Raw genomic sequence first — 27,840 nt, 5'->3', positions numbered from 1 at the left:
TCCAGCCCCCCGCGACCCCCAAGAGGATAAGCGGTTACGAAAATGGATGGATGCAGTACCCTTGAGGTTATTCTGGAGAATATTCAGGACAGTATTTATCATTGTTTTGTATTGTTGCAATATTAATAAACATACATTTGCATATAGTCAGCAATGATGTGCCCTCCCATGTTGATAAGAGTATCAAAAGCTTGACAAATATCCCTTTAAGGTACATTTAGAACAGATAAAAAATAAAAAGTGGTTGCGATTAAATTGTGATTAATTCCAAGTTAACTATGGACAATCGTGTGATTAATCGTGATTAAATAATTTAATTGATAATACTGGGCTGCTCCAACTTCTCTCTCACTCTTCCCTTATCACTTCCACAAGCCCTCATGTTTGGTATGGTTGTAGCAAAATGGGTTATTCTGAGAGAGTGGAAATCAGTTTCCTCTCCTTGTTTCAAAAAATGGTTGAATGATATGGTTTCTTGTATATATTTGGAAGAAATTCGATATACTCTGTCAGACACTCATCACAAGTTCCTTGATGTTTGGGGTCCCTTTATTGAGTATATTCGAAGGGATAGGCAGCATCCTCAGAACTAACTATACTGGACTGTATTACTTTGTACTGTATTGACTGCACCGTGCTTTGAACAGTCAAGCTACTAGTCTCCTTGACCTCACTTGGTCTCGGTTCTCTGGACTCTGTCTCGGACTGTATAATCCACTTCAGGACTCTTGAATCAGTATGTAAACAGACATGCATATTTGTATTTTTGTATACATTTCTGTGGGCTGGCAGCTTGTTTTGTTTGTTTTGTTTATTTTCATCTGTGTGTTTTGTATGTGGTTTAAACTTGAAAAACTATAAATAAAGTATTAAAAATAATAATAATAATAATAATAATAATGATAATGATAATTTAATTGATTGTATATATGTAGTGAAGACTTTAATAAAAGGTATCAAGTGTATTTTCTGGTGAAATAAAAGTTATCACTATACTGACGTGTATGATTCCAGTGAATAATTTCCAGTGAGAAAAATGCTGTCATCACTTGGAGACTATTTTTACAGAGGACTGGTGGAGAGCTGTTATATGATGAAATGATTATCACCTAAAGTGAAATATCAGCAAAACATATGCGCTTTTGGTGGACTACCAGAGGCACAGGACTGAACACAAAGTTGTAGCTGTGACAGTAGACCAGTGTCTCTCAAATGGTGTGCCACGTCTGTGATACTAATCCAGGTGTGCCGTGGGATTTCGTGATAACCACACATTAGCCTATTATTGCAATATTCAACTGGTTAGTAGGAACTGATTGGTTCCCTTTAACTATCTCAGCTTTCTAAAGGTGTACAAACACTGTGTATGCCATTACATACACATGAACCTGATTTATTTGAATTATATTGTGTGATCTTTCATTGTAGGTGTCCTTTTATTCTCCCATGTTAATGTTTTGCTTTATATTACTATTAAATATGTAGCACTTTGTAAAGTTCGCTATGATTTAAGCCCTGATTATCTTTCTCACATTTAGTAGTGATAAACTGAGATGTCACTGCCAAAGGTAGTTTACAGGTATATGTGAGAAATTAATGATATATCAGCTGTGTGTAATGGTCTCACACAATGACAGCTGCTCAGGTACTTTTGGAGAATTTTGCCTAACTGGCACAACAGGTAAAATTGCAGTTTGCCTTTTGTTTTTCTGCGCCAATGAGAAATATATTGCCTTGTTTCGACCTTTAGTTGTTATGCCCCTGACAAAAAGTTTTGATCAAATACAGATGACTGGCGTAACAGACAAACAAACAAACAATCAAACTGACACAGACTGATCCCAGACCTGCCTCCTGCTGCCACGTTGAAAGGAAAACAGTTTAATTCCAAAAATAAGATGGCTATGTTACACAATGACAAATGACTCATACAAAATGGCAGATAACATAGAATTAAATCAAATTACGGCACTTTTCCATGCTGACAAAGTCATGACACTTTTGCAGAAGGCACTCTTTATTCAGTCTGTCATATTACTGTATCTGTCCACACCAGTGATACTTTAATAACAATAATCGGCTATATTTATATAGCACTTATCTAAAAGCAGAATTGACAAAGTGCTTCACAGTCTGTTGGTGCAGCTGTCTGGACAGCTCTGATTAAATCATAGAGGACAAAATGCAGGGACTCTTAAATCAAGGGAGAACTGTGACATTTTGGGAAATACTCGTTTGTTTTCTTATCAACTAATCAATATCAATATCATCTCTGACCGTTTAGTATAGATACGGTAAGTCCAATATTTGTTTAGTCTGGCCAGGCTTTCAACAACTAAAAAGCTGTCATATGCACATTGGCTAATGAACATATATAAAAACAGAGGAGACATATTGCACAGCTTGCAGCTTACTGAAAGTCCTGTCAGTGCTGCTGGGTATAAAAGCCCTGCACAGCCATGGTACACCCACACAGATGTTAATTATTGTGCCTGATTAGAGGTTTTCTCAGGACTGTGTGGGCGTGTACAGACTTTGCTTGATTGGTGCCTCCCTCGCTGTAATGTAAGCTTTCTAGTACCTGCCACAGTGGGACGAAATGGAGCCAGGTGACTTGACATAATTCCAGCACAACTCTTCTGTGCAGAGGTCTGACCAGCCAGAACAAAGCCCCGTTGCCACCAAACACTTTGGGTATGGTACATTTGGAACCAAAAGTAACACTTTAGACATGGTACCTAGATCCTAGCACCCTTTCATGTGGGCGGGGTTGTTGTCACTCACTGCTCCGTCTAACACTCACTATATTTCTTTCCATACCGGTAACACAGATAGCAGTCTGCACCTTTTCTTTCGTCCACATAATGGGCTTGCACACAGACATCTTCAGAACAAAATAAGTCTCTCTCCATGGGATATTTAAAAATAGCAGGTTTGTGTATTTTGTCCTTCAATGGCAAGCTCTAAGGTTTTGTGTTGCCGTAGCCCACAGGAACAACGATCCGCCATGCTTTTTTTTTTTCTCCAAGTGAGGATTAGAATATATGCAGTTCACATAACCTGGCTGAAATTAATATATATACAGTACAGGCCAAAAGTTTGGACACACCTTCTCATTCAATGCATTTTCTTTATTTTCATGACTATTTACATTGTAGATTCTCACTGAAGGCATCAAAACTATGAATGAACACATGTGGAGTTATGTACTTAACAAAAAAAGGTGAAATAACTGAAAACATGTTTTATATTCTAGTTTCTTCAAAATAGCCACCCTTTGCTCTGATTACTGCTTTGCACACTTTTGGCATTCTCTCGATGAGCTTCAAGAGGTAGTCACCTGAAATGGTTTCCACTTCACAGGTGTGCCTTATCAGGGTTAATTAGTGGAATTTCTTGCTTTATCAATGGGGTTGGGACCATCAGTTGTGTTGTGCACAAGTCAGGGTAATACACAGCCGACAGCCCTATTGGACAACTGTTAAAATTCATATTATGGCAAGAACCAATCAGCTAACTAAAGAAAAACGAGTGGCCATCATTACTTTAAGAAATGAAGGTCAGTCAGTCCGGAAAATTGCAAAAACTTTAAATGTGTCCCCAAGTGGAGTCGCAAAAACCATCAAGCGCTACAACGAAACTGGCACACATGAGGACCGACCCAGGAAAGGAAGACCAAGAGTCACCTCTGCTTCTGAGGATAAGTTCATCCGAGTCACCAGCCTCAGAAATGGCAAGTTAACAGCAGCTCAGATCAGAGACCAGATGAATGCCACACAGAGTTCTAGCAGCAGACCCATCTCTAGAACAACTGTTAAGAGGAGACTGCGCCAATCAGGCCTTCATGGTCAAATAGCTGCTAGGAAACCACTGCTAAGGAGAGGCAACAAGCAGAAGAGATTTGTTTGGGCCAAGAAACACAAGGAATGGACATTAGACCAGTGGAAATCTCTGCTTTGGTCTGATGAGTCCAAATTTGAGATCTTTGGTTCCAACCGCCGTGTCTTTGTGAGACGCAGAAAAGGTGAACGGATGGATTCCACATGCCTGGTTCCCACTGTGAAGCATGGAGGAGGAGGTGTGATGGTGTGGGGGTGTTTTGCTGGTGACACTGTTGGGGATTTATTCAAAATTGAAGGCACACTGAACCAGCATGGCTACCACAGCATCCTGCAGCGACATGCCATCCCATCAGGTTTGCGTTTAGTTGGACGATCATTTATTTTTCAACAGGACAATGACCCCAAACACACCTCCAGGCTGTGTAAGAGCTATTTGACCAAGAAGGAGAGTGATGGAGTGCTGCGGCAGATGACCTGGCCTCCACAGTCACCGGACCTGAACCCAATCCAGATGGTTTGGGGTGAGCTGGACCGCAGAGTGAAGGCAAAGGGGCCAACAAGTGCTAAACACCTCTGGGAACTCCTTCAAGACCGTTGGAAAACCATTTCAGGTGACTACCTCTTGAAGCTCATGGAGAGAATGCCAAGAGTGTGCAAAGCAGTAATCAGAGCAAAGGGTGGCTATTTTGAAGAAACTAGAATATAAAACATGTTTTCAGTTATTTCACCTTTTTTTGTTAAGTACATAACTCCACATGTGTTCATTCATAGTTTTGATGCCTTCAGTGAGAATCTACAATGTAAATAGTCATGAAAATAAAGAAAACGCATTGAATGAGAAGGTGTGTCCAAACTTTTGGCCTGTACTGTAAACGTTTGAAGATTCACTCACTACTAAAAGTGTATGTCATATAAAAACTAAAGTGATGGTCAAAGTTGTTAAAGTGAAATTTAAGGTGTGTTGATGGATTCACGTCATCACCTCATGCATTGAGTGACATTACAAGTTAACGTTCCACCTTAAATGTTGCTGGCTGTCAGTAGCCTGAGTGTCAGACTGAAGCTCCCAGAACCTTCAGTCTGACATGGCTTCCATTGAAGGCGATTTACAAGGGGGAGGGAATTTGATTTTTCCCTAACCAATCAGTAGAGATCAATGACTCACCCAGAATCTGACGTCATTAGTATCCATGCCTCGGGGGTGCCGAAAACAAGCGAGCATTGCCCGTTTAAAATGTCTCCGTTGTCGTGCACCCCCAGCTGCATCGCCGTTAAATCCAGTTTAGCAGCTTCCTTAATTTGGTCCTCCATTAACGCGAGTACTGGCGAAATACCTCGATAGCATCGTTAATGTGGTCTGTAGGATCTGTAGCGGTCGCCATTGTTGCTATCCTCACCAGTTACCCACCGGCGTACAGCTTGACATCAGCGTGGCGCTGATTGGCTAATCGCTAGGCCCCCGGCGTTCACTGGTACGTCCATCGTTTGGACCAGATAAACTGCAAATTCATTGAAGTATGCCAGACCAGTAATGCAAGCCTACTCAGTTGAGTGGGCGGGGTCTATGGTCTGGAACCAGGCTAGGCTGTCGGCCCAGTGAAGTAAGTTATTTTTTACTCCGACTACAGCTGCTGTGAGAGGCAGCAAAACATCCTTTCATTTTATAGTTACAGTCTAATAATAAAACTCTCCACAGTATGAACAGTGGTTACATGAGCCTCAAAACCAGCCACAACTCAGCCCTGAGCAGAGTGACCTTCCACTATTGACCAATCAACAGACTGCAGTGTTCACAGCTCTACCTTTTAGTACTAGATCTGTGTGTTAGGTACCCCAACAGAGGGGGGACCCAAAAATGGGGACAGTGCGGAACGGTTCCTTTGGTACCATACACAACTTTTCACAGTGGAAACGGAAAAAAGTGTACCGAACTGAACTGTAGCGTACCGAACTGCTAAGGGGAAACAGGGCTTCAGAGAAAACACCTCCGTGCATGTTCAGGGCCTTTAAATTTTTTGATAACAGGGATGAAACAACTTGCTTTTCGGCTAATGTCGTTTTTTTTTTTTTTTAATGTCAATTTGAAGGGTTAGGATTGGGGTCTGATGGTTCACTGGTGACATGATTTTTGTTGAGCTGCGAATAACCAGGCAGAGTCCAGCTGCCCTTTACATTCACTATACAAGGGCCCCACCTCCCCTTTGTGTCAAAGCAGGTGTCAGTGTTTACAACAGTGACAGAATGAAGCAGATCTTTCTGGTGACAAAGAGAACAAAAAAGAAAAACTTGCGAGAACAGTAATCAGGTAAACTTGTGTCCTCTCCTCTCCAAGTTTAATGTCGGAGAAAAACAGTAACATTAAGTTGATGTGCTCGCTCAGTAGTGCATCTCTTACTGTCTGTCTGTGTTTGCCAGTCTCTTCATGTCTGACAAAAGTGAGAGTGAAATGAACTATTTATTGAGTTTAATAAACGCTAACAGCAACAGTGTTTATAAACTGCAGCTTGGAAAAGATAACTGTGTTGCACACTAACCACGGTCATATGCCCATGCACAAAATAAACTCGTGCTTTCTAGCAGCAGCAGTAACATCTGAGGGAGCCAGTCCAGACAATATATGAATGTGAAGGCATTCCTTACAGTCGGACATTAGTGACGCGCATCACTAAATACAGATATATCTGCAATAAGCCAGTATTGGCTGATCTGTCTCCTCGGAGGACTATTGTCGACTGAAGGTATTTACGGCCCCATTTGGTTCCTAGAAACCAAGACCCAACCATGTGTCTGAGTCGGGCCTTGTCGAAATTATATTTAGTCTAAGTGGGTCAGGAACAATTCTGCTGTATTGCCATGGATCTGTGGTCTTTGTGTGAATGTGCAGCGTCACACTCATCAGAGGATGTATTCCTGCTCTTTTCAACAGTGGCTGTTGAATAGAATTGGTGAAGCATCACACTATTGCCAGTGTTGGTCTCCTCTTTCTGCTTTAGTCCGTTCAGGTCGCCCACACTTTGGGTCTGGGCTATTCAGTTTGTCACTTAGGTACGATTGATTCATACCTTCCCCAAGGACGGTTGCCCTCCCCCACCACTGTTTAGTTTCTGATTATACTTGCGTCATTATCTGAGTGACATTTTTGTTGAGCTTTAGTGTAGAAAAGGGTGCCACAGATGGCACGTAAGCCCGCCGGAGCTCTGACTGCAAGTTGAAGGTGGCAGCGAAGCCAGATCTAGGTCTGTCCTCAGTGGGCTGCACTGCCGTCTTACATAGAGGCATCATTATTAAATTGAGAGCATTTAATAACTGGTCAAAAACTCCAGTCCACTCTATAGCGGTTCACCTCAGTGTTTTGCTTCAGCTGATGTTGATAAACCATATTCAAGACCACCTTCCAAAGTGGACTCCGGCACATATTTGCATATGGTAAATGGGTACGGTGCACAGTGTTCAAACTAATGGTCATGTGTACTAGGATCTGGGCCCAGGTCTCTGATGTTGATTCTCTTTCGGATCAGGTTTTTTAAGCACTTCAGGTTCAGATCATAGACTGTATATAAAGATGCACAACGTGTCCCTCACTGTACAAAAATGAAGCAAAAATATCTTGGATACGGCCACTGCCATCTTGCGCTGGTGACATCATTTGGAGCCAGAGTCTGCACAATAGCAATCTCTGCCAGTATAGACTTCCCGCCTATATACTGTACCCATCCAACCAATCATAAGCAGCGCCATTGATATTGAGCTGTGATTCATTCCATCAACTTTTGCTGTGACAGTATTTAAAAAATTTCAATTCAAGTGACTTTCGCCAGATGTGTCGTAGTAAAGCTGCTGGATTTTGGACACAATTGTCCCCCCTGTCCTCTACCACCAAAACTGGTCTGTAGTCCATTTTGGCAAGAGACTTAATTTGTCGGTCACAGGTAGACTTAGTTTGCATCTCAGCACCTGGTTGGGTGTGGCTTGACAAGTCTGGCTGCTAACATTAGCATCAGAGGCTGTGCTAGCTCGGACCTCCAGGCTCACTGCTAAAGGCTGTGCTTTGAGGTGATATGTCAGGCTTGAAGTACTCTGATGGTACAAAAATTCCTTACTGCAGAAATTGCAGAGGACCGTGCTCTATCAACAGCTCCATCTGGGCGTTTTTTAAATGGAAACGTTCCATTCACAGGGTCAAGCAGCTTCATCTCATGTTTTTGTCCATGTCCTATTCGCTAACATGGAGGGGTCTGGGTTTATGATCTGTCCTGCAGCCAGCCACCAGTGGGCGATCAAAATGTTTTGGCTTCACTTTGGGGGAGCTGTCATGTTGTTTATCTGTATATCCAGTCTGCGGTTAGATGGGTGCCTGAGGACTTGTATCTCTGGTGTAATGATGGCTAGCTCACTAGCTAACAAGAGACAACATGTCGACAAGATAATTCTGGAGCTGTACTTTTCCCCTTGTAACTTGTTTGGCTTCAAGTCTGCAAGCAAAGCTGAGCTAAACTTGTCCTGGAACATCTCTCTGCACTGAGCACCCAGACATGAGGCTGATATTCATCTTCTCACCTAAATCCAAATATGACAGCAAACAGGCCTATTTTTGCCAAATGTTTGTACATCATGAACAACCTTCACATAAATCACACATACTGTTCAGCTGGAAAGTGACGGAGACCTGGCGACCTTCCTCTAGTTTAAACACAGAGCAGGATTCTTTCAGTCATGATGGGGAGTCGATGGTCAGTCCATCAGGATTAGTTCTAAGACCATGAAACACAACGTGGGACTCAGTGTGTGGATCTTTTATATCCTGCATCAAGTTATGCTCTCTGTCTTGTGTGTGTGGGGGTGTGTGTGTGTGTGTGTGTGTGTGTGTGGTGGAGGCTCAGGGGCAAGCATTTGCGTGTGCGGAGTCTGTTCAGAGTGGCTCAAAAGGTTCAGGAGGTTCAGAGCTAACAGACTGGAAATATGACCGTGCATCTCCCGCAGAAGTCTGCTGGACCTATGGATTATAGATAGAGCTGGGCAGAGGTCAGGTTTACTGCTCGGAGGCCTCCTTTCAGCTGCCTGTTTAAGTGCAGGCAGAGCAGGCATTGTGGACGCACAGTCATAACTCAGACTGCACTTAGCAGTCGACTTTGATTGACCTGAGATTTCCGCTTCATAAATGGTTAAAGGGAAAGAGACAGAGATGGTAGGAGGGGAGTAAAAAGAAAAAGAAGTGGTAGGAGTACTTCAAACAGAATGATTTCATCCTGTCTGACAAAGTGTCCGTGCGTCTGTCTGCAGATGGATAACACTGCGCTCCTCTGAGACAGAAGTACCTCGCTGATTTCCTTATGAGCATGGAGATTATATAATGGGTTTTGTCCTGAACGGAGATGTGTATCATCTAAAAATGCTCTCGCAAAATGAGTGATAGCACAAAAGATGATGCTTCTGTTTCAACTGAAGGTGTTTAAAGAAGAGCTTAATTCATGTCCTTAATATAAGTGATCTGAATGTGAGGATTAAACTTGAGGTACTGTAGTGCCATTTTGTTAATTCCTTGAATTGATTGTACTCCGTGTGCAGCACAACCCAGTTTATTGCATGTGCTGTTTGAGGTTTTCAGTGCGACTGAGCGAAGGCCAAAGCTGTGAAAGCTCTCAGCTCTCTCAAAACCTGCATGAGTAGCGTGTGCTCTAATGTGGCTGTGGGTTACAGCGGCTGACTCAGCTGTAATGAGACATTAATGAAGATGTTGGGTAATTTGGGCCGGCGAGGGAGAGAGGGAGGTGGAAAAGGGAAGGAGAGAGCAGGAAGGAGGAGGCAAAGGTAGGGAAGCACCAGCTGCTTTTCCAGATGATCCATGAGGGGAGCCACAGCTGTCCTCTTCACCCGACCCTCCTCCCTCTCCATCTCTTTCTCCTCCCTTCAGTCCTCTCTACGCCACCCTTCAGAAACTGCTTCAGCAAAAGGACTTTAATGAAGATATATTACCACGACTTAGGCCTTATCCACTGTTTGCCGCACAGATCGAATGCCTCCACACACCTCTCCCTCTCGACGCGTGGGCAAGAGTGTTTCCCTCCATCTCCATCACGGGCAGCTCCCCACTCTGACGGTAATGTTTATGATGCTCTTGAAAGGAGAGCTGGCGGAGGCTGTTGTGAGTGTGAGAGCGGTAAATACCACAAATGAAATAGTGAAATAGTAAAGGGTGGCAACTTCCTCACCTATTTACCTTAAATATAGTCAATCATATACACATATGTGACTGAAAAGCAGGTGACAAGTACCACAAAAAAGGCAAAAATAAACTCAATGAAGTAGAGAGAAACGACTACTCACAGATGGAGGGTGAAACAGTGGAGCCTATACTCATGTTATAAATGGAAAGCAGAATTGCTAAGACTGAATATAATGTTCTCAACTCAGACTACTTAAAAATGAAGTGCTATTCGAGGTTGTAACGACATTGGAAAATAATCAACAGATGGGCACACGCGTCAATGCTTCATTAATCTTAAAGCTCTCGGCTCTAAAATATTTATCCAGTGTTCTGAAAGTAATGTTAATGAAGTGTTATAAGTCTGTGTGTTGGCTGAGCCCAATTTATTTGAATAAGATGGTGTGTGTGCGCTCTTAAGGACATATCAATGACACAGCTCTCCAATTGGTTACATTTGTTTATAATGGAAAAAAGACATGTCGCAGCAGGGAGGCAGCTTCTACACTGAATCCACGAGTTAAAATCTCTTTGAGTAGCGTTCTCTCGTAACCTTTCCCCTCATTATCTGCAACATGGAGGCAGAATCTGTCTAACTCTGAAAGGAATCTGTGAACATGAATCATACAGGACTATAATTTCAGCTGGAAATATTTGCAGAGAGGTTTGAGAGTTGGTTATTTGGCAATTTCGCATGTAATGTATCATCGTTATATGAAGTCAGAGCTTTTGACCCAAACAGGAAGTTGTCTCTAGTCAACCTTTTGGACAGAGCCACTGTTCTGTACATGTTTGTCTGTGTGCATCAATGACTGTCTAATAAAGATGGACGACATGACAGCCCCCCAAAAGTGAAGCCAAACCATACTGATCGCCTTCCCATGGTTACAAACCCCGCCCTCGCCATGTTAGTGGATGGAACAAGGGCCAAAATTAAAAAGTCAAAATACACGTCAAATAAATTCTTACCAAAAATGGTATGTTGTGTGTCAGTCAGTCAGGGTGCTTGCGAGTGGGTCAGACAGGTCTATGGGTGGGACCTCGATACTGCTGCTACACTTTTCTGCCAATATTAACTCATCCCTACTCATCATGTTTGCTGCTTGAAGCCCCAGGTGTTACTAAAAGGATGCCATCGTGGACAGCTACAGGCGACAAAGAAATGATGAAGCTTGTGGGTGGATAAGTAGTGGATGAAATGTTGCTCCATGAGTGACTCTCCATCTTTCGATCAGAGCCTTGTGAACCGGTCACAGGCAACAGGAAGTCCCCAGGTAAATAGAAGCAATCTAGCCTTAGCTACACTCAACGGCGATTACCCAGACATTCACACAGAGGCACACATAACCAGCAGTGTAACAAATCACTTTTGGCAGGGAGCAGTAAGTTAAGTAATATTATTACTTTTGAAAAGAGTAACGAATAATGAGTAATATATTACATTTTTAGAGCAACGAGACCACCACTGTTAGTCACTCACCCACCAGCAAGAAACAGCACTTCAAAATAAAAGCTCTGTGCTAAAAATTCACTGTACAAACTTGACACGTTTGCAAGTCACTCGCAGTCCATTAAAAATGAACCTGTGACCCACCAGTTGGGAACCACTGGTCTATGGTGTGCATGTGAGTATTGCTTACATTGTCATGGTGTCATATGTAACTACATCTCCCAGAGTCAGCTCCATGTTTCCATTTTAATTGGATCAATCCCACCGGCCAACACAAACCACCATAACACCTGTGCTGGGATATAGTTTCTATCATCAACACTCAACACTTTACATAATACCAACTACCAAAATCTCAGTCTTGATCTGTTATGCCCAAAAACAATTTAATAAACTGCAGTGAAAGAGTGTTGAGGAGATTCTTCTCTTCTTCCACAATCATGATAGAATAAATGAAAAGCCTATCACGCTAAACACTTTACATACAGCATGTCAGCTAACAGGAATTAAACAAGAATCCCCACTCATGTCCCGTCACTCAATGCCTGTGTACTGTCAGATATTATAAAAGAGGCAGCAGAATTCGGTCTTTAACAAAGTTAAATGATGGAGCTGATACAGAAATGTATCAGTGGATTCATTACACGAAGCAGGGGGCGAGCGTCCCCTGTGCTCAGGATGTTAATTTATTAAAGCTTCAATGGCAAAATAAGTTTTAAAATCCATTAGTGATGCTGCCCGCGAGAGAGCAAGACACAGCCTGCTTCCTCGCCACTGTAACATCTTTAACTCACTACTGCTCTCCCTTCCTCTCACACAGCAGGTTCCAAATATCACGCAAGCATTATCTCTTTCTGCAAATTTGCTGTCACGTCTGAATGAAGTGGTGAGGAGCATTAATGTAAAAGTCACCTTTTGTCTGACGCCATTACCTCGAGAGATAGATGAAGCCAGTGTGTCAGGAAAAGGGCCAAATACAGTCAGGTCCATAATTATTTGGACAATGATACAGTTGTCGTCATTTTGGCTCTGATCAGCAGGATGAAAGCTGAAGTGTTTGGGGCTACATTATCTGCTCAGATTCAACCAAATGCTTCAAAACTCATTGGACGATGCTTCACAGTGCAGATGGACAATGACCTGAAGCATACTGCAAAAGCAACCAAAGACATTTTTAAGGCAAAGAAGTGGAATGTTCTGCAATGGCCAAGTCATATCATCTGACCTGAATCCAATTGAGCATGCGTTTCTCTTGCTGAAGCCAAAACTGAGGGCAAAACATCCAAAACACAAGCAGGAAGTGCAGACGGCTGCAGTAAAGGGCTGGCAGAGCATCACCAGGGAAGAAACCCAGCATCTGATGATGCCTATGTGTCCAACACTTCAGGCAGTCATTGACTGTAAAGGATTTGCAACCAAGTATTAAAACTGACTGTTTAACTGATGATTATGTTAGTTTGTCCAAATACTTATGAGCCCTTAAAGTCGGGGGACTGTGTGAAGAAATGGTTGTCATTCCTACACGGTTCATACTACATTTTTGAAAAAAGCCTTAAATGAAAGCTGAGAGTCTGCACTTTAAGCAGGTATTCATTGTTTCATTTAAAACCCATTGTGGTGGTGTACAGAGCCAAAATGACGACAACTGTATCATTGTCCAAATAATTATGGAACTGACTGTATTAGCATGATGATTAACAACAATATAATGTATGTTTACAGAAAAGCCTTCAGTGTGGGTGTTCTTAAAGCGTCTGACAACCCAGTATAATCCAAGACGAACACGGCTGCAGACACTGGCAGTGGACGTGATTCTGTTCACCTGGTGTCCACACAATCGGAAGTTCTCTCACACACAGATGGTGAGTTGATCAATTTCATGGCTGCAGGTAGACTTAAAAATCAATTTGTTCATTTGTCACATGCAATCATGTAAATACAATCTCAGTGAAATGTCATCCTGTCAGTACTGTCAGGGGGGGTCTGAGGCCGGGTCTTCCTTGTTGCCTGAGGGTAGAACCACATCCTGAGCCTCTCAGTGCTGGTCTGGTCTAACTGGTACCCTCTTCCCGACCTCAGCAGGAAGAAGAGGCAGTTATCCGGCTGGTTGGGATCTTTAATAATTCCCTTGGCCTTATTCGTGCAGCACTTGGTGTAAACATCCATCAGGCAGGATAGAGTATGTTCAGCTGAATGAACCACTCTTTGCAGGGCCTTGTGGTCCTGTCGTTAGTGGTGTTTTTGCACCAGGCCATAAGGTTCCCTGTCAGGAAGCTCTCTATGGTGCAGGAGTAGAAATTCCTCCGTATTTGAGGGGATACCTGGAATTTCCTCAGGCGTCTAAAGCCCTTTTTACGCAGAGGTTACGTGAAAGGGCCACTACAAAGTCCCTTTATTACACCACCTTTGCTAGTTTTATACAAGGCCAAACAATGGCAGAATCAGTGGCTGTGCACACGCCCGTTTTTTGAACCCTCAAATTCACGCACACATTCACAAGTGCTCATTTTCCAGGGTGCTACAGCTGTGCCCTGAGATAAACTGAGTTCATCTTTGGAACGCAGCAGGTGCATTACAATCAATCAATCACAGCCGACCGATATCTTTCCCTTCTTCTGTAAGTATCAGACTGTGAGAAATATGGAGGAGAAGTTGATCATTTTAGTGCAGGGATGCCAGAGCTTCACATCTGTCCCACGCACAATAGGTCTACATACAAAGCACCAGCGCTATATAAACAATAACAATGGCATTACATGGAAATAACAATAACTCAGTGTTCAGCTGTTTAATGGTTGATTTCGTCCACTGCTTGGAGGGTAAGGAGTTCCCATACCTCATTGTGTCCCCAGTTTGAAGACATTTTTGGCTGCTGTGCCTCTTCTTTAAGTCAGCTGCTAAGGCTGCTAACTGCTTTTTAAATCTCCCGGCTGTGGGTCACACACATAACTTGTCGTCAAAACGTCATGCCTGTCCCGTCCATGGTCCTGCCCTGCTGGCTGTCTTTCACACAGATGAGATTTGGTGCTGTTTGTACCTCCTTATAAAGACGGCAAGGTAGAATCATGACGCGAAATTTCGGCCTTAAACAGCCAGGGTTTTCGTCTCTGCCTTGCTTTTCTCACCACTGAGTTGGTATGCAGCGCCCAGGTCAGCCCTGATGCACAAATGTCTGCATTATCTGAACGGATGACTCAATTTACATCTTGCGAACTCTCACAGATCCTCACAGCTACGTGAAATGAATAATTAGCACTTTAGTCTGGGGTTCAAAGCTCTTTCCTCCAGGGTGAGCTCTGAGGGCTGCTGCTCTTGTCCTGTGGCAACTATTGACTCCTGGTACATGACGTACTGTGTAAAGTTATTACAGTATAGTAATGAGACCTTGTAATGAGGAGTGTTGATCTTTTAGTGAATTCAGAGTCTCTTATTATTCCGATTTAATGATTTTCCTTTTAAATTATTACTTTTAAATATAGTTCAGAATAAATGCAACCCTCCTTGTGACACTTTGCAAATCAATGTAGATGAGTTAAAAGTGTATTTATGAAAGCCATTTGAGAGAGAAACTGCTCACACAAGTATTTTTCTCATGAAATACTATTCCTGACTGACAGAAAATACCAGCTCCACTAAATTAAATGCTGTGCAAACGCCTCATTAGAGGGAATTCAGCGCTTTTTTAATGTGGTGTACCAATCAACACCCGCTTCACTTGTATGTATTGCCTGCTGTTAGTCTGAAACTGCCTTTAAAACACAGATCACTTTGGAGATGAGGCTGATAATTTTTTAATAGCAGGCACAACACTGCAGCATGTTATTAAACTGGGGAACTGTATTCTTATTTCAATAAAGTGAGCTGTTTATGCTCGCCTCTTCCTAGAGATACAGTCTATAGAGAAGAACATAAACCACCATCTTGTGTACTGAACTTTATGGTATTTGTACAAATAACTTCTTTATTGTTGATTGAGTTTTTATTATTACACTTTAACTGTGTATTTGTGTTTTCAGGGCACAGCTGTATCCACTGAGTCACACTTTACAAGAAAAGGAGTGTGCTCATGCCTCAGATGGGGGCGTGAACTGTAGTTTAAGGAAACCAGGCCTTAGAGGGATTATAGGGATGTTGACGTGTTTATATATCTTGACTTAAAGTGAGCTAGGTTATAAAGAAGGGATCAGCATGCAGAAACATTATCTTCTCCTAAACCCCTCTGTTGTAAACTTGGCGCGTTTGATATCCCGGCACACACACACACACACACACGCTGGCACCTTTTTAGCGGCTGACCCCGTGTGGTCTGACCAAAGCCGGCAGTAGTTGGACATCTTAACTCTCATTTCTATGCACACAGGCTGACGTCTCTTTTATTGGAGCGGTCTGACATGTTGGGAAGTATCAATATTTTCTTTCTTGCATTAGGTTAGATTGGAAGATTGATACCACTCTCCTATCTTTCTGAAAAATATGAAGCTCCAGCCAGCAGCTGGTTAGCTTAGCTTAACATTAAGACTGGAAACAGAAGGAAACAGCTAGCCTGGCTCTGACCAAGGTAACAAAATCTGCCTACAAGTGCCTCCAATGCTAGCCACGCAACATGTTTTTATTCCTTTGTTTAATCTAATGAAAAACCAAAGAGTAAAAAGACAATTTGTGGTTTTATGCCCAAGATTATTTCTTTGGTTAGATGAATAAGTCTTGTCAGTGTCTAACCAGCCACTGAAGCAGGAGCTTCATTTGTACAGACATGGGAGTAGTGTCGACCTTCTCGTCACATGCTGGGCAAGAAATCAAATAATTTCCAACTAGAATTACCTCCTTGCAGCTGTTTCCCTCTGCCAACCAGTTAAGTTGCAATTAACATCCATGTCTGTCCGGAGACATTTGCTGCCATGACAGTAGATAATGCCTCTAAATTCTAAAACTCTAATGCTTGACACACATCTTCAACCCAGCAGCATGAAGATCTATACAATCATCACAGTGTCAACCAAGATTAGTGTCACCAATTCAGTATCCGACCAAATGTCTTCCAATCTGTTCCAGAGTTATAGCGTTGAATAACGGCAAAAAAAAAAAAAAATTCTTGCAGAACATATATGATGTCACAGTGAAGTTGACCTTTGACCTTATATACTATCCCCGCCTTTGACAAGATTTCCCGTCATTTATGACAAAACGCTTCCCTACCGTTGACAAGATATTCCGGCAATCCATGTTCTCACTGTTATAAGATAGGGGGCGCTGTTACACATCTTGTGAAATAAAACAGCACTGCCGTGTCCAAAAACAAAAGAAGAAGAAGATCTGCTGGAATCCGGAAGAAGATGTTGCAGCTTGTAAACCGCATGAAAATGCTGGCACTGACTGAAAAGTTTACGGTTGCGCAAGCGTGTTGATGGACTCAGACTCCGATAATTCCTGTTTTGATCAACATTCTGAATCTGATTTGGACGAAGAAGCAAACGAGTTTGGTGGGACGAAACAGGATCTCCATGACGGTGTCAGCAACACATGGACAAGACGATGACAGAGGAGTGGGAGACAACAGTACTGACACTGAACGTGGCAACCTGTTACGCTATCAAAGAGAATATTATTTTCATAATTACTATTATTATTATTTTCATTTATACAATTCAAATTGACAAAAGGAAATGAGAAAAAAAAATGTAAATGTGAAATGCATTTTGTTTTTGAAAATGGCATTCTTTGACAAAAATATATTTTTTTTGTCTGAAATGTTTTTTTTTCTTTGATTTTTATGAAAATGCACAAATTCAAGTGTTGACAATAAAAGGGTTGGAATAAGAATGAATAAAATGTTTCTTTGTGTTTAAAAATAGAGGGCCTCCTCTTTAGTTTCATGTATATACTGTTCACATATTCATTGAACAAATTATTCTGTAGGTCCTGACAGATGAGTGAATGTGTTCACAAATGCTGGCAGTGGCTGGCAACTTAAAAATAATACTCTGGCGGTGAAAGTGTTAAGATATAAAATTTCATCAACCCCAGTACATTGCTGAACATATGTGCCCCTACTCCAACTCCCGACCTCTTTGAGCTTCAGAACAATGTCTTCCAATTTTCACACGATTGAGGCTGGTTGGTATGTTTTTTTTTTTCTCGTAATAAGTGTATGAATTCTTCAGTTATGTCAAACCATGTTTTGTGACGTCACAGTGACCTTTGACCAACAATTACGAATCAATCCATCCTTGTGTCCCAGCGGACATTGTGCCAAATCCAAGGCGCTCCTGATACTGTATTCACAAGAATGAGATGGACGGAAGTTTTTACAGACAGATGGATGGAGAACCCAAAAACACAATACCTCCGGTCATGGCTGTTGCCAGAGCGGAGGCATAAAAATGCAAAACAATCCTTCACCTACACTAAAACTTCCTTGCTCAGCCAAACAGGATGAACCGAGTCAACCCCATGGGGGCTGGGTAAGGATTACTAACTCCTCCGAGAGCTTGATCAGCAAGGGAACTCCTTAAAGGTGTTACCACAAGTACTGTAAACATCCTGAGCTCCAGCTGGACTTTGTACAGTCAGACAAGGATGACTTACCGCCCCACACAGGTATAAAAACACACACGTCGTCATCCTCCAGACACATTTGGCATTTTAAAACCTTTACTTAAGCAGGAAAATGAGCTAACAGCACATCCTTAATTATTACTGCCTGGGGGAGTAGATGCAGAGGAGGGGAAACTCCAGACATTCAAACACTGACGCATGGGGAGCTGCCCAGTGCGATGAGTACAACTGCTCCGGTGCTAATGCTCACTGACTTGCTCAAGGGCACTTTGAGGGCAGCGGAGGGGGAGGAAACATTGTTACTCATATGTCCTCCTACACACATTCTTCCCAGCCTGTCTGTGATTCAAGGCAGCAACCAAAAAAGGTAACTTTTAGGCGGCTGTTTCTCCCACCTCTGTATGCAGCTATACCTTACTTACAGTTTATCTCCTAACCACAAAAAGTGTCAACACAAATCTAACAAATTCATTTTTTATGAGCTGTGGGACAGAAATTCCCCCATCAATATATTCACTGTGACCTGTTTCTGTGGTACCTGGCAAGAGCTGTTGTCCAGTCATGCTTATCGGAGGCATCCCCAGGTTGCTCATGGCTGTTGCCCAGGCGCTGGGGTCTGACATGGGCATCGTCATGGAGTTAGAAGCCATGGTGAGGTTATGGTTTGCATCTGGAGAGAAACACACACAAGAGGAATGAGAGAGTGAGATTTAAAATTCCCTTTTCAAATGATTCAAAAAAAAAGAAAAGAAGAAGAAAGATGTGCACTGATTTAGACGGGTTGAGGGAAAGTCCAGGGTCAAAACGGGGATTACATTTAAGGTGTCAGATCTTTGGCTTTCTTTTATGACAAAATCTTATACCTTATTGACATGAGTGCTTTGTGATCTCCCCCCTTATTTCAATTCTGTCACAGGAGAGAGGAGACGAGAGGCCACAGTGACCCAGCTTTCAGTCTGACTCTATATTGACTTTTACAACACTGTCATGTACAATATATTCCTCTTCATGAAGTTGTTTGAAACTACCGCACAGAGGTTCAACAGCCTGGCCTCTTGGCGCTTCCTGTTTCAGCGACCTATGACCTCTGTTCAAAATGTTCCAGCTGAATGAAAATGCTTTTGCACACATGTACAGACACAAAGACGAGCACACAGACACCCTGTGCTGTTCTATATTCAGTTTATGAAGTGTTCAGAACAGCATCCAGCTACTGCAACTGAAAAACAGAGCAAGTAATTACCTAAAAGTGAAATGTTGGACTAAATTAAAGTTAAAGTAAAAACTCTTAACTTTCACTCCTACTCATATACTTAAGAATACAACCTGTAACTTAGAAACACTGTTAAATTTGAGCTGGTTAAGAGTAGATCCTAAATATTGTCTGATGTGACATGTCTTGGAGTTAAAATATACTTGCCCGTGGTGAATAAACACGTTAGCTGATACAATATGTATAACTCCAAACAGGGTAGTTTTGAGTATTTGCATTCAATTTGAACATTTGATTGGATGTCACACCACTTTTTCCTCTTCTTTTTTGCATTTACCAGGGGTGCCAATATTATGAATAAAGGTGGCACTAGTTCCAGCTCCTCCTGGGGGACCCCAAGGCATTTCCAGGCTAGACGAGATATGTAATCCCTCCGGTGTGTTCTGGGTCTACCCCGGGGCTTCCTACCAATTGGACGTGCCCGAAACACCTCTAACAGGAGGCACCCAGGAGGCATCCTGATCAGCTGCCCGAACCACACAAAGGAGCAGCAGCTCTACTCTGAGCTCCCTCCGGAAGTCTGAACTCCTTACCCTATCTCTAAGGCTGAGCCCAGCCACCCTACGACTTTGGATGTAGATGGACCAGTAAATTGAAAGCTTTACCTTCCAGCTTATTTTAAATTAAATATTTGATACTCAGGGTGGCAAAGGTGGTCAGAACCAACAGCCCCACTTGAGACGCTACCGCCATAACTTGACTTGGCAAACCCAGCCAAGAAACCAAGGAGGCCAAGACAGGAGATGACCCATCTGCAGAGAAAACATCCCAGCTGAGTAAGTACCAACCTACCCACTGGCACCTACCATCTTTTACCATCGTCTGTGTTTGTCAACAAGATGAAACATCAAACATCTGAGCAATTAAGTTTTGACTTGACAATCGTCACAAGCTTGCAACATGCATTTGACCAGATTACAATCGACTGTTTGCAGAAGCTATGCAGACTTGTTTTTTTCCCATTATTTTTATGTGACAGCTACAGAACGTTTTGGGCAAACAGCAAATGTTTTCCTAAGTGTTTTTTTTTTTAAATAAATATTGTTTAAAGAAAAAATGAAATCCGTTAATGCACTCTAAAAAACATAACCCACTTAATCAACTTAAAAAAATAAGGTACTACTTGAATGCATTTTTTTTAAAGTAAATTCTAATTCTTGCATTATTGAGTCAGTCCTATGAGTCTTTTATAATCTGATCAATTAGTTTAGTATAAGCAACATGATTTTCTTTGAGCTCAAAAAGTTTGATTAAGTTGAACCAACCTAATATGTATCCAAAAGTTGTGCTAACATTTAGTGGCTAAATTATTTTATTCAAGATATTCCAACTTATCTATATGAATTCCAACCTACTCAAAAATGTCAAAAATATTTTTGATTTTGTCCAGCTTCTTAAAATAAATTGTCAACTGACTAAAACATGTTTATGTGACAAACTTAATTTTTCATGCTGAAAAACTTATTTTAAGAGTTATCCACTTACCCTGTGAATAATTTCTTGGAGTGTGCTGAGGTTTTTAAACAACATTTTACATCTTTAAACATTTTACAAAAGTGCAAGCTTAAATAAAAGTCCAGACACCAGGAAAAAGAAAAAACAAAAACGCTACTTTGTCACACACTGACGCTCTGTCGACTGCTTTGCCCTGTTGCTGCGATATGTCAGCATGGACTAAGAAAGTCTGGCCTTCAGCAGACAGGCTTCCAGCATTTCAGAGCAGAGAACACTGCTGCTCACAATTTTATATTCTTGGCAATTTAATTTTTTAATCATTCAGATTTGGCTAGGTTATTAATAACATATCTTTCTTTGGTGTGACAAACTCCAACTTCAACTTTGATAACACAAAAATGCTGCTCACTTGTCAGACACTTCACTTCAGATTGATAAATGTGTTTCATTCCTCACACTCAACATTATCCATTCCTGAGTTGAACCTTCACAGCAGTGCAAATCTTAGAAATGTAATAAATACAAGACCTGACCAAAGTTCAACTTGATGCACAAAACACAAAGACAGTATACATATAACATCGCCTCAGAGCAAAGTGCAAATGCACACATTATTTCTGCGGCATACAAACACTGACAACTCTCAAACCTACCAGTACAAACGCACATACAGTATCATCTGCCACACAAAACCTCAGGCTGGTGGTTCTCTGCCAAGCCCTAAGTCTTGCATAGAAAAGCAAACACATTCAGATCCCCATAGATAAAGACCCTGCAGTAAAGTCAACAGGAACACATCGTACATCCACCGGCGGCTCATTCTCCCGATCTGGAGTTCATTTCACAGCTTTAAGTACTCTTACAATTCTTGCTGGTTGAGCTCTTGCTGGCAGACCTGTAAATTACAGAGTGGCGTGCCGCTGCTGGCTGAGCCACAAGCCTGTCCTCCTCTTCCCTGCCACTTAGTTTAACTGTAGGAAAACAAACCAGCACTGAACAGCACTGGGATTTTACACCTCAAGAAAAGTTTTTCCCCAACGCCTGCTTCACTTGTACTCTCAGTGTGTGTGTATGTGTGCGGTCCCTCGCTTGTTCATGTCTGCGGTTGTTATACCAACTCATTCGGGTAAGCAATTTCAGTCCTGTGCTGGCAGAACACAGAGACGCTTCTTGTGCTGCTTCTCTAAAAATATGCCGGCGAGATGTTTACAAACAGCAAGATGTTTCCACATGAAAGTAAATATGATGCCATTTTGACATTTCAACCATAACCATTTATCTTTTAATTAACGTTTAAGGCTGGTAGCTTTGCGTTTCGTAAAGCGACTTTGACAAAGAGGAAACCATCTGCAATGTGCTCGTCATATGTATTTTACATTGCCTTTCATTCTGCTAATTAATATCCGTCTAAAAATTCCACTAACCCAACAACAGCGTCCCCGCTCAGACCCACGAATTAAAAGTTGTCAGTATGTTGCCATGGCGAGGCCTGATAACACACTCATTGTTGAGGTGTTGCTATGTTAATGTTCCCGACAGGAGCTTCACAGGCCTGTTAACTGCTTACAACCCTATTAGCTGTCCTGCTGCCTGGGTGGCGGCACACTCAGAGAGGGGATAATACAGTTGGAGGAGTGAAGTGGTGAAACATAAAGGTTTACTACACATCCATGGTTGTTGAAACGCAGGTTTGCAACACAAGGAGTGATAAGAGTCTATATGAAACTAATGCAGGGTATAACAACAGACTGCCTGCTGTCCTGCTGGCAGTGAAACGCTGATTTTGGATTGGAAAAGAGGTCAGATATTGGCCCAGTTGGGAATGTGCCCAGAAATAGCTTCCTGACTACTATTTCTCACCCCGTGACGCTGTTATCTTCCCTCTGCCATCGGCAAACTCTCCACTTTTTTTACATCTTTTTTAACAAACGAGATTGCGTGCCAGCTCAGAGTTAGTCAGAGCGTAGTGTGGTGTGTGTTTGTGGGGGCTGCTACTTTGGAATACAAAGTAAGGAAAAGCATCAGTTACCCATTAGATGAAAACTGATGAATCAATCTTTACGAGGTTTGTACCATTTGTCAGCAAAAAGGTGCTCAGAGCTGGATGAGCCGTCACGTACACATGCCAATAATGGCAACAAATGCTTAACAAATGTTGCCAGTAACAACATTTGTTTTAATTGCACGACAGTAAGGCTGAGTGATTGTAAAGTAACTAGTTGACAGCAATCTGAAGTCATGAATAATGTCTTAGCAAGATGACTGTGCACTTTTGGTTTGTAGTAGCAATCAAACAAGCAATTAGCTGCAGAACTTCACTGGCAACGCCACAGTATATAATCTGAACTATTTGACTGTTTATCCCTCATTTAATTCTTCATATTGAGCTACTGGATACAAAACACAATAGTAGTTATATAAATCATATACAATGCCATGTTTTTGACATCTTTGTACAAACAGATTTGTCCTTGGTCAAGTGTGAAAGTTTATTCTTGACCGAGGAAACAGTAGCTTCAACCTCTGCAGGGAGAATTTAATTCCTACCCTCCAGACCGAGATCTAGATTTCTAAAGGCCAGGTCTAACAATGTGAATAATTCCTTTATTTCTCAGGACATCTAACTGCTCATTATGATCCAACTGATGATTAGTTTGCCATTTAACTGCTGGAGGCTGAGGATGACTGTGTTAGCTATGGCATGGGCCCACTCTTGTACCCCTTTTTAACAGTCATGGGCTGGCTTGGCTTGGCTTGGCTTGGTTTGGTTTGGGCCGTCAGCCCAGCACAGCAGGGATTTGCATTTCCATTACAACAGGGCTATCTCCTTGAAGGTGTGTCTTAAACTGATGATGGCTTGTCTTGAGTGATGATGTTTAAAAGCAGAGTGCTGATCCATGGTAAAGTCCCCTGTTATTTTTGCAGCTCAATTTATGATCATTTGCCAAACTTGTGGTTAGTTATTTACTAAGTGTATTTACACCAGCGTCATGTCGATCATCTCTGCACCCTGATGTACAAATCAACAACAAATCAACACAAGTACATTTACCGTTGTGTGTGCGCTCTCAGAAAATTAGAAGCTCTCCTTCCTAAATGAAATGTGGTCCACTCTCTCCATCTGTGTGCAATCCTTCCTCGCATGTTGGCACTATAATTTCCTAATTTCATCATGTTCAAATTGACCTCATTGATGAGTCATTTGTTTGACTCAAACATGATGTCGATACCGCTGACACACACTTATTTTTCTATAAAAAGTTTATAATCCTTCTCACATTCAAACTAAGTGGATTAATGTCTGGTTGTCTTAAGATTTGGGGACTGTATTTTTTTTGGTGCAATTACTGTGTTTTCATGAGATTCCTTAGCTGATCAGCCAACTATTGATGAAGAACAGCAGCGGTTTTGTATCTATAAAACAACAAAGCAGATACAATTTCACACACTGCACCAGAAGCATGTGCAGCTCAATAAAACAAAATCAAGCAGAGACAACAAACCCGCATCTAAACTTTATGATACTGCAAACAATTTAATATAAAACCAGCAGAGTCATCTCTAAAACACTTTATCTGCATCTATCTGATGTTATTTGAACTGTCAGATATTTGCTTTTCATTTCATCATGTTCATATCCCGCTCACATCATCTGTCGGAAGCAATTGATAGTCCCAGTAATGTGCAAAACCAATTCACCCCAAAGAGACACCTTGGCTCGATGAAGCTGTGTGTCTCATTAACAGAGTCACAGTTGAAAGCCCCGTACTTTTAAGCTGGTGATTCAAGAGGAGATTGGGTCAAGGTTAAGGCAAAGTTTGATAATGAGTCAAAATGCATTAATGAGAGGCATCTGGGACCGCTCTCATCTGATCAGTCTCAGCTGGTCGCCACTGGTTGACTTTGGTTTGTCCAAAGGCTATTTCAACATGTGGCACCATGCTGTTCAACACAATGAATTTTCAGACACTGAAGAAGTCACTGAGTGCATTGACGTGAACATGAATGAGCCCGTGTATGATTGGGTTTGGAGTATCCTGTTCATGTGTCTGACTTATCAATGTCATTTCTGTTTGTCATTGATGTTCTGTTCCCGGGGGGTCTTTGCTGCTGCTCTCTCTGCCTTAGGCTTTCCATGAAGGCGCATGGAAGGGCAGAGAGGTGTGCTCTCTCCGCCTTAGGCTTTCCACGTAGGCGCGTGGAAGAGGCTTTCTGAATAGGTCCCAGGTAAGGCAGAGAGGCCCTAGAACTAGGGATGTTCCTGGCGACTAATTTCCTTGTTGACTAAACGAAAATTTGAAAGACTTGTCAACTAGTCTAAAAAAGGGAAACACTCAGAAAACAGTCAAAATTTATATTAGTATTTGAAACACTGTTGCAAAAATATTGTGTGTAGTAGGAGCCCTTTGAAGCCTTTCATCACAATCTTCAACAACCGTGTCAGATTTTAAATGCCTCTGAAGTACAAAACACTTTGCATAATGACAGCAACTCAGTCAAACGTTAACCACTAAAATAACATCTAAAATAAATGAATTGCCTCTGAAATGCGGGGCACTTGAACCTTGCACTGACAGAAATGTTAGCAATTCACTTTAAAGTTAATAAAACAACATCTAAATTATAATCAAATTTCAGCTGAAATGAAAGGCATGTTGCATCGTGCAGTTTGAATGTAAACCCTGCACATTATCTGACAACAACTCACTTAAAGTTAACAAATAATATAACATCTCAAAAAAGATTAATTGCTGCTGAATTAATTTTCTAGATCAAAGTACTGCCAAATAGAGTTTAGATTCTCTGCCCAAGCCCGCTGTAGTTTCCCGCCACTATCCTCGGGCTCGGACGGGTTGGGTTCCTCATAACAGACCTAGGTTATGGAACCAACTAATCAGTCCCTCCAGAAAATCGCAAACGCAATAATTAACGCAAATTCAATGAAAGTCCGCAATATTTGCGGGGGCGATTTTTTTGCGTTTTTCTGCATTTTCCAGCCGACCGGAAGTCGTCGCACATGCGATGTCATTTGAAATGTCATCAGACGTGTCATCCAATGCACTAATGGCATTGCAGTAAGGAGAAATGTTCTGTATTGACATAAGAATTTGCACTGTTTAAATGCATACAATATGTGTTGAATTTTTAAAATGTTACTTTTACAGAAGCTTACATGTTGTTTTACAGTCACATGTGAGTTGTCGACGGTGACAACGTGTGTGTCGGCTTCGTCGAGTGAACCAAGTGCAGCGCGATGCTGGTACATGACAGCAAAAAGACGGGGACCTCGACACTCAAGCGGCACATGACGAAGACTTGCCATGGAAAGAAAGACGTAAGTCAGCCTTTAATGTCCACGTTCCTATCCTTAAAAAAATGTCAGGTTTAAACTGGGCTCGGGCTCGTAATTACAGTTAAAGGGACGGGCTGGGCCAGGCTCAGACAGAACATGCACGGGCTCGGGTGGGGTCGGGCTGGATTTTTTGGGCTCGGTCTAAGCTCTACTGCCAAACCGTGCTGGTTTTGCGAGAGGACATCTTTCCAGTTTCCCACCATGCTGTTTTAAAACTCGAGTCTACTCGAGCATTACCGTGGGGAGAAGGACTGCTGTCTGACGGCTTTGTAGCACCTACTAGTGGTGGGCGGCTGCATGACAGTTAAGCAGCCTTGTACATGAATAAAACACTAATTGGTTTTGAATTAGGTAATGAAAGAGGCTGTGTATCTTCATCCACTGCTCCCCTGTCCTATGCATGTGTGTCCTAGGATAGCAAAGGCATGACCCACCCTACTCTGCCAAACTCTTCTTTTGATTGGCTTTACCCTTTACCCCTAACCAGTCTTACTCCTTTTGACTAAACTTAACCAATCCAACCAACAAAGGTAAGGATAATAATAATAATAATAATAATAATAATGATAACAATAATAATAATAATACTAACAATGCATCTTATTTATAGGCACCTTTCACAGCACTCAAGCACACCACAGTTAAAAAAGACGGCTGACGGCTCTAAAACCTATGGTAGTCAAGCAGGCAGATGTTGATGTGAGTTGGATTGCAGAGGAGGATCTAAGCCTACAGGAGGGTGTGTAGATATGAAGGAGGTCAGACAGGTAGGAAGGGGCTTGATTATGAACGGCCTCAAAGGTGAGGAGCAGGATCTTGAAATCAATGCCATATTTAACAGGAAGCCAGTGAAGCTGCTGGAAAATAGTGAGAGGAGGGGGTTCTAGTAATGATACGGGCGGCTGGATTCTGGACCAACTGGAGTTTATGAAGACACGTGAGAGGAAGACCAAAGAGGACAGAACTGCAATAATCAATATTGGTTGTAACCAAAGAGTGAATGAGGATAGCAGCGACTCTGAGGTGTAAGTGATGGGTGAAGACGATTAATATTTCCTAGATGAAAGTATGCATTATTGATGTGGGCCTCAAAGGACAAGATACTGACCAGGCTGACAGATAAGGTATAAGGTAACAAGTTCAAGCCAGTAACACTTGCGTAGCGCTTAACAGGCATCTTTTGACTTCCATTCATGAATGTTTGTCCAGCTACTTATATGCCATGCTTTTCTATAGGTTAAATATTTTGGAATAAACACAAATCAATCAACATACAATAAACATATCAACAAAACAATCATGTAGAAAAAAATCTGCAAAATGTCATTTCAGCCAAATTTCTTTCCAGATCGGTTAATACTGCACACGTATGCAACATGTCTATCATCAACATCTGCTTGTTTTTCCTATAAAATCTGATCATGGCAACGACAGCATCACTGGATCATTTACAGTTACAGAGGCAGTCTGAGGTTTTCAGAAAAAAACGCTTCCTTGTCAAGAGACATAATAACCGACTGATTAACCCTGCATTCATTAATTACTAAAACTGCCAATCTGTGTCTGCTGGTTACCTGTCGAGCTCCGTCTCATCTGTCACTGCGTCAGTTCCTTATGTGAAAATATGATATAATGTGTTAATTGATAACATTTACAAGTGCTGGTGGGTGAATTTGTCTCCACTGTTCTTGCTCTTTTATGCCTGGCTAG

At 41.9% G+C, this 27,840-nt stretch overlaps 1 protein-coding gene across 1 annotated transcript in view; it reads right to left on the bottom strand.

Moving 5' to 3' along the window:
- Positions 1 to 27,840, bottom strand: part of LOC117261436 (ecto-NOX disulfide-thiol exchanger 2-like) — a 276,266-nt gene that overhangs the window by 106,331 nt on the left and 142,095 nt on the right. Inside the window, exon 3 of the mRNA XM_033633837.2 lies at positions 18,588 to 18,719. Coding sequence (XP_033489728.2) covers positions 18,588 to 18,719 — 132 coding nt within the window. The remainder of the gene's footprint in view (positions 1 to 18,587; positions 18,720 to 27,840) is intronic.

Source organism: Epinephelus lanceolatus, chromosome 7 (genome assembly GCF_041903045.1).
Source record: "Epinephelus lanceolatus isolate andai-2023 chromosome 7, ASM4190304v1, whole genome shotgun sequence".
NCBI classification, from domain to species: Eukaryota; Metazoa; Chordata; class Actinopteri; order Perciformes; family Serranidae; genus Epinephelus; species Epinephelus lanceolatus.
Note: the sequence above shows the minus strand (reverse complement) of the source record. Positions and strands in the feature narration are given on the sequence as shown.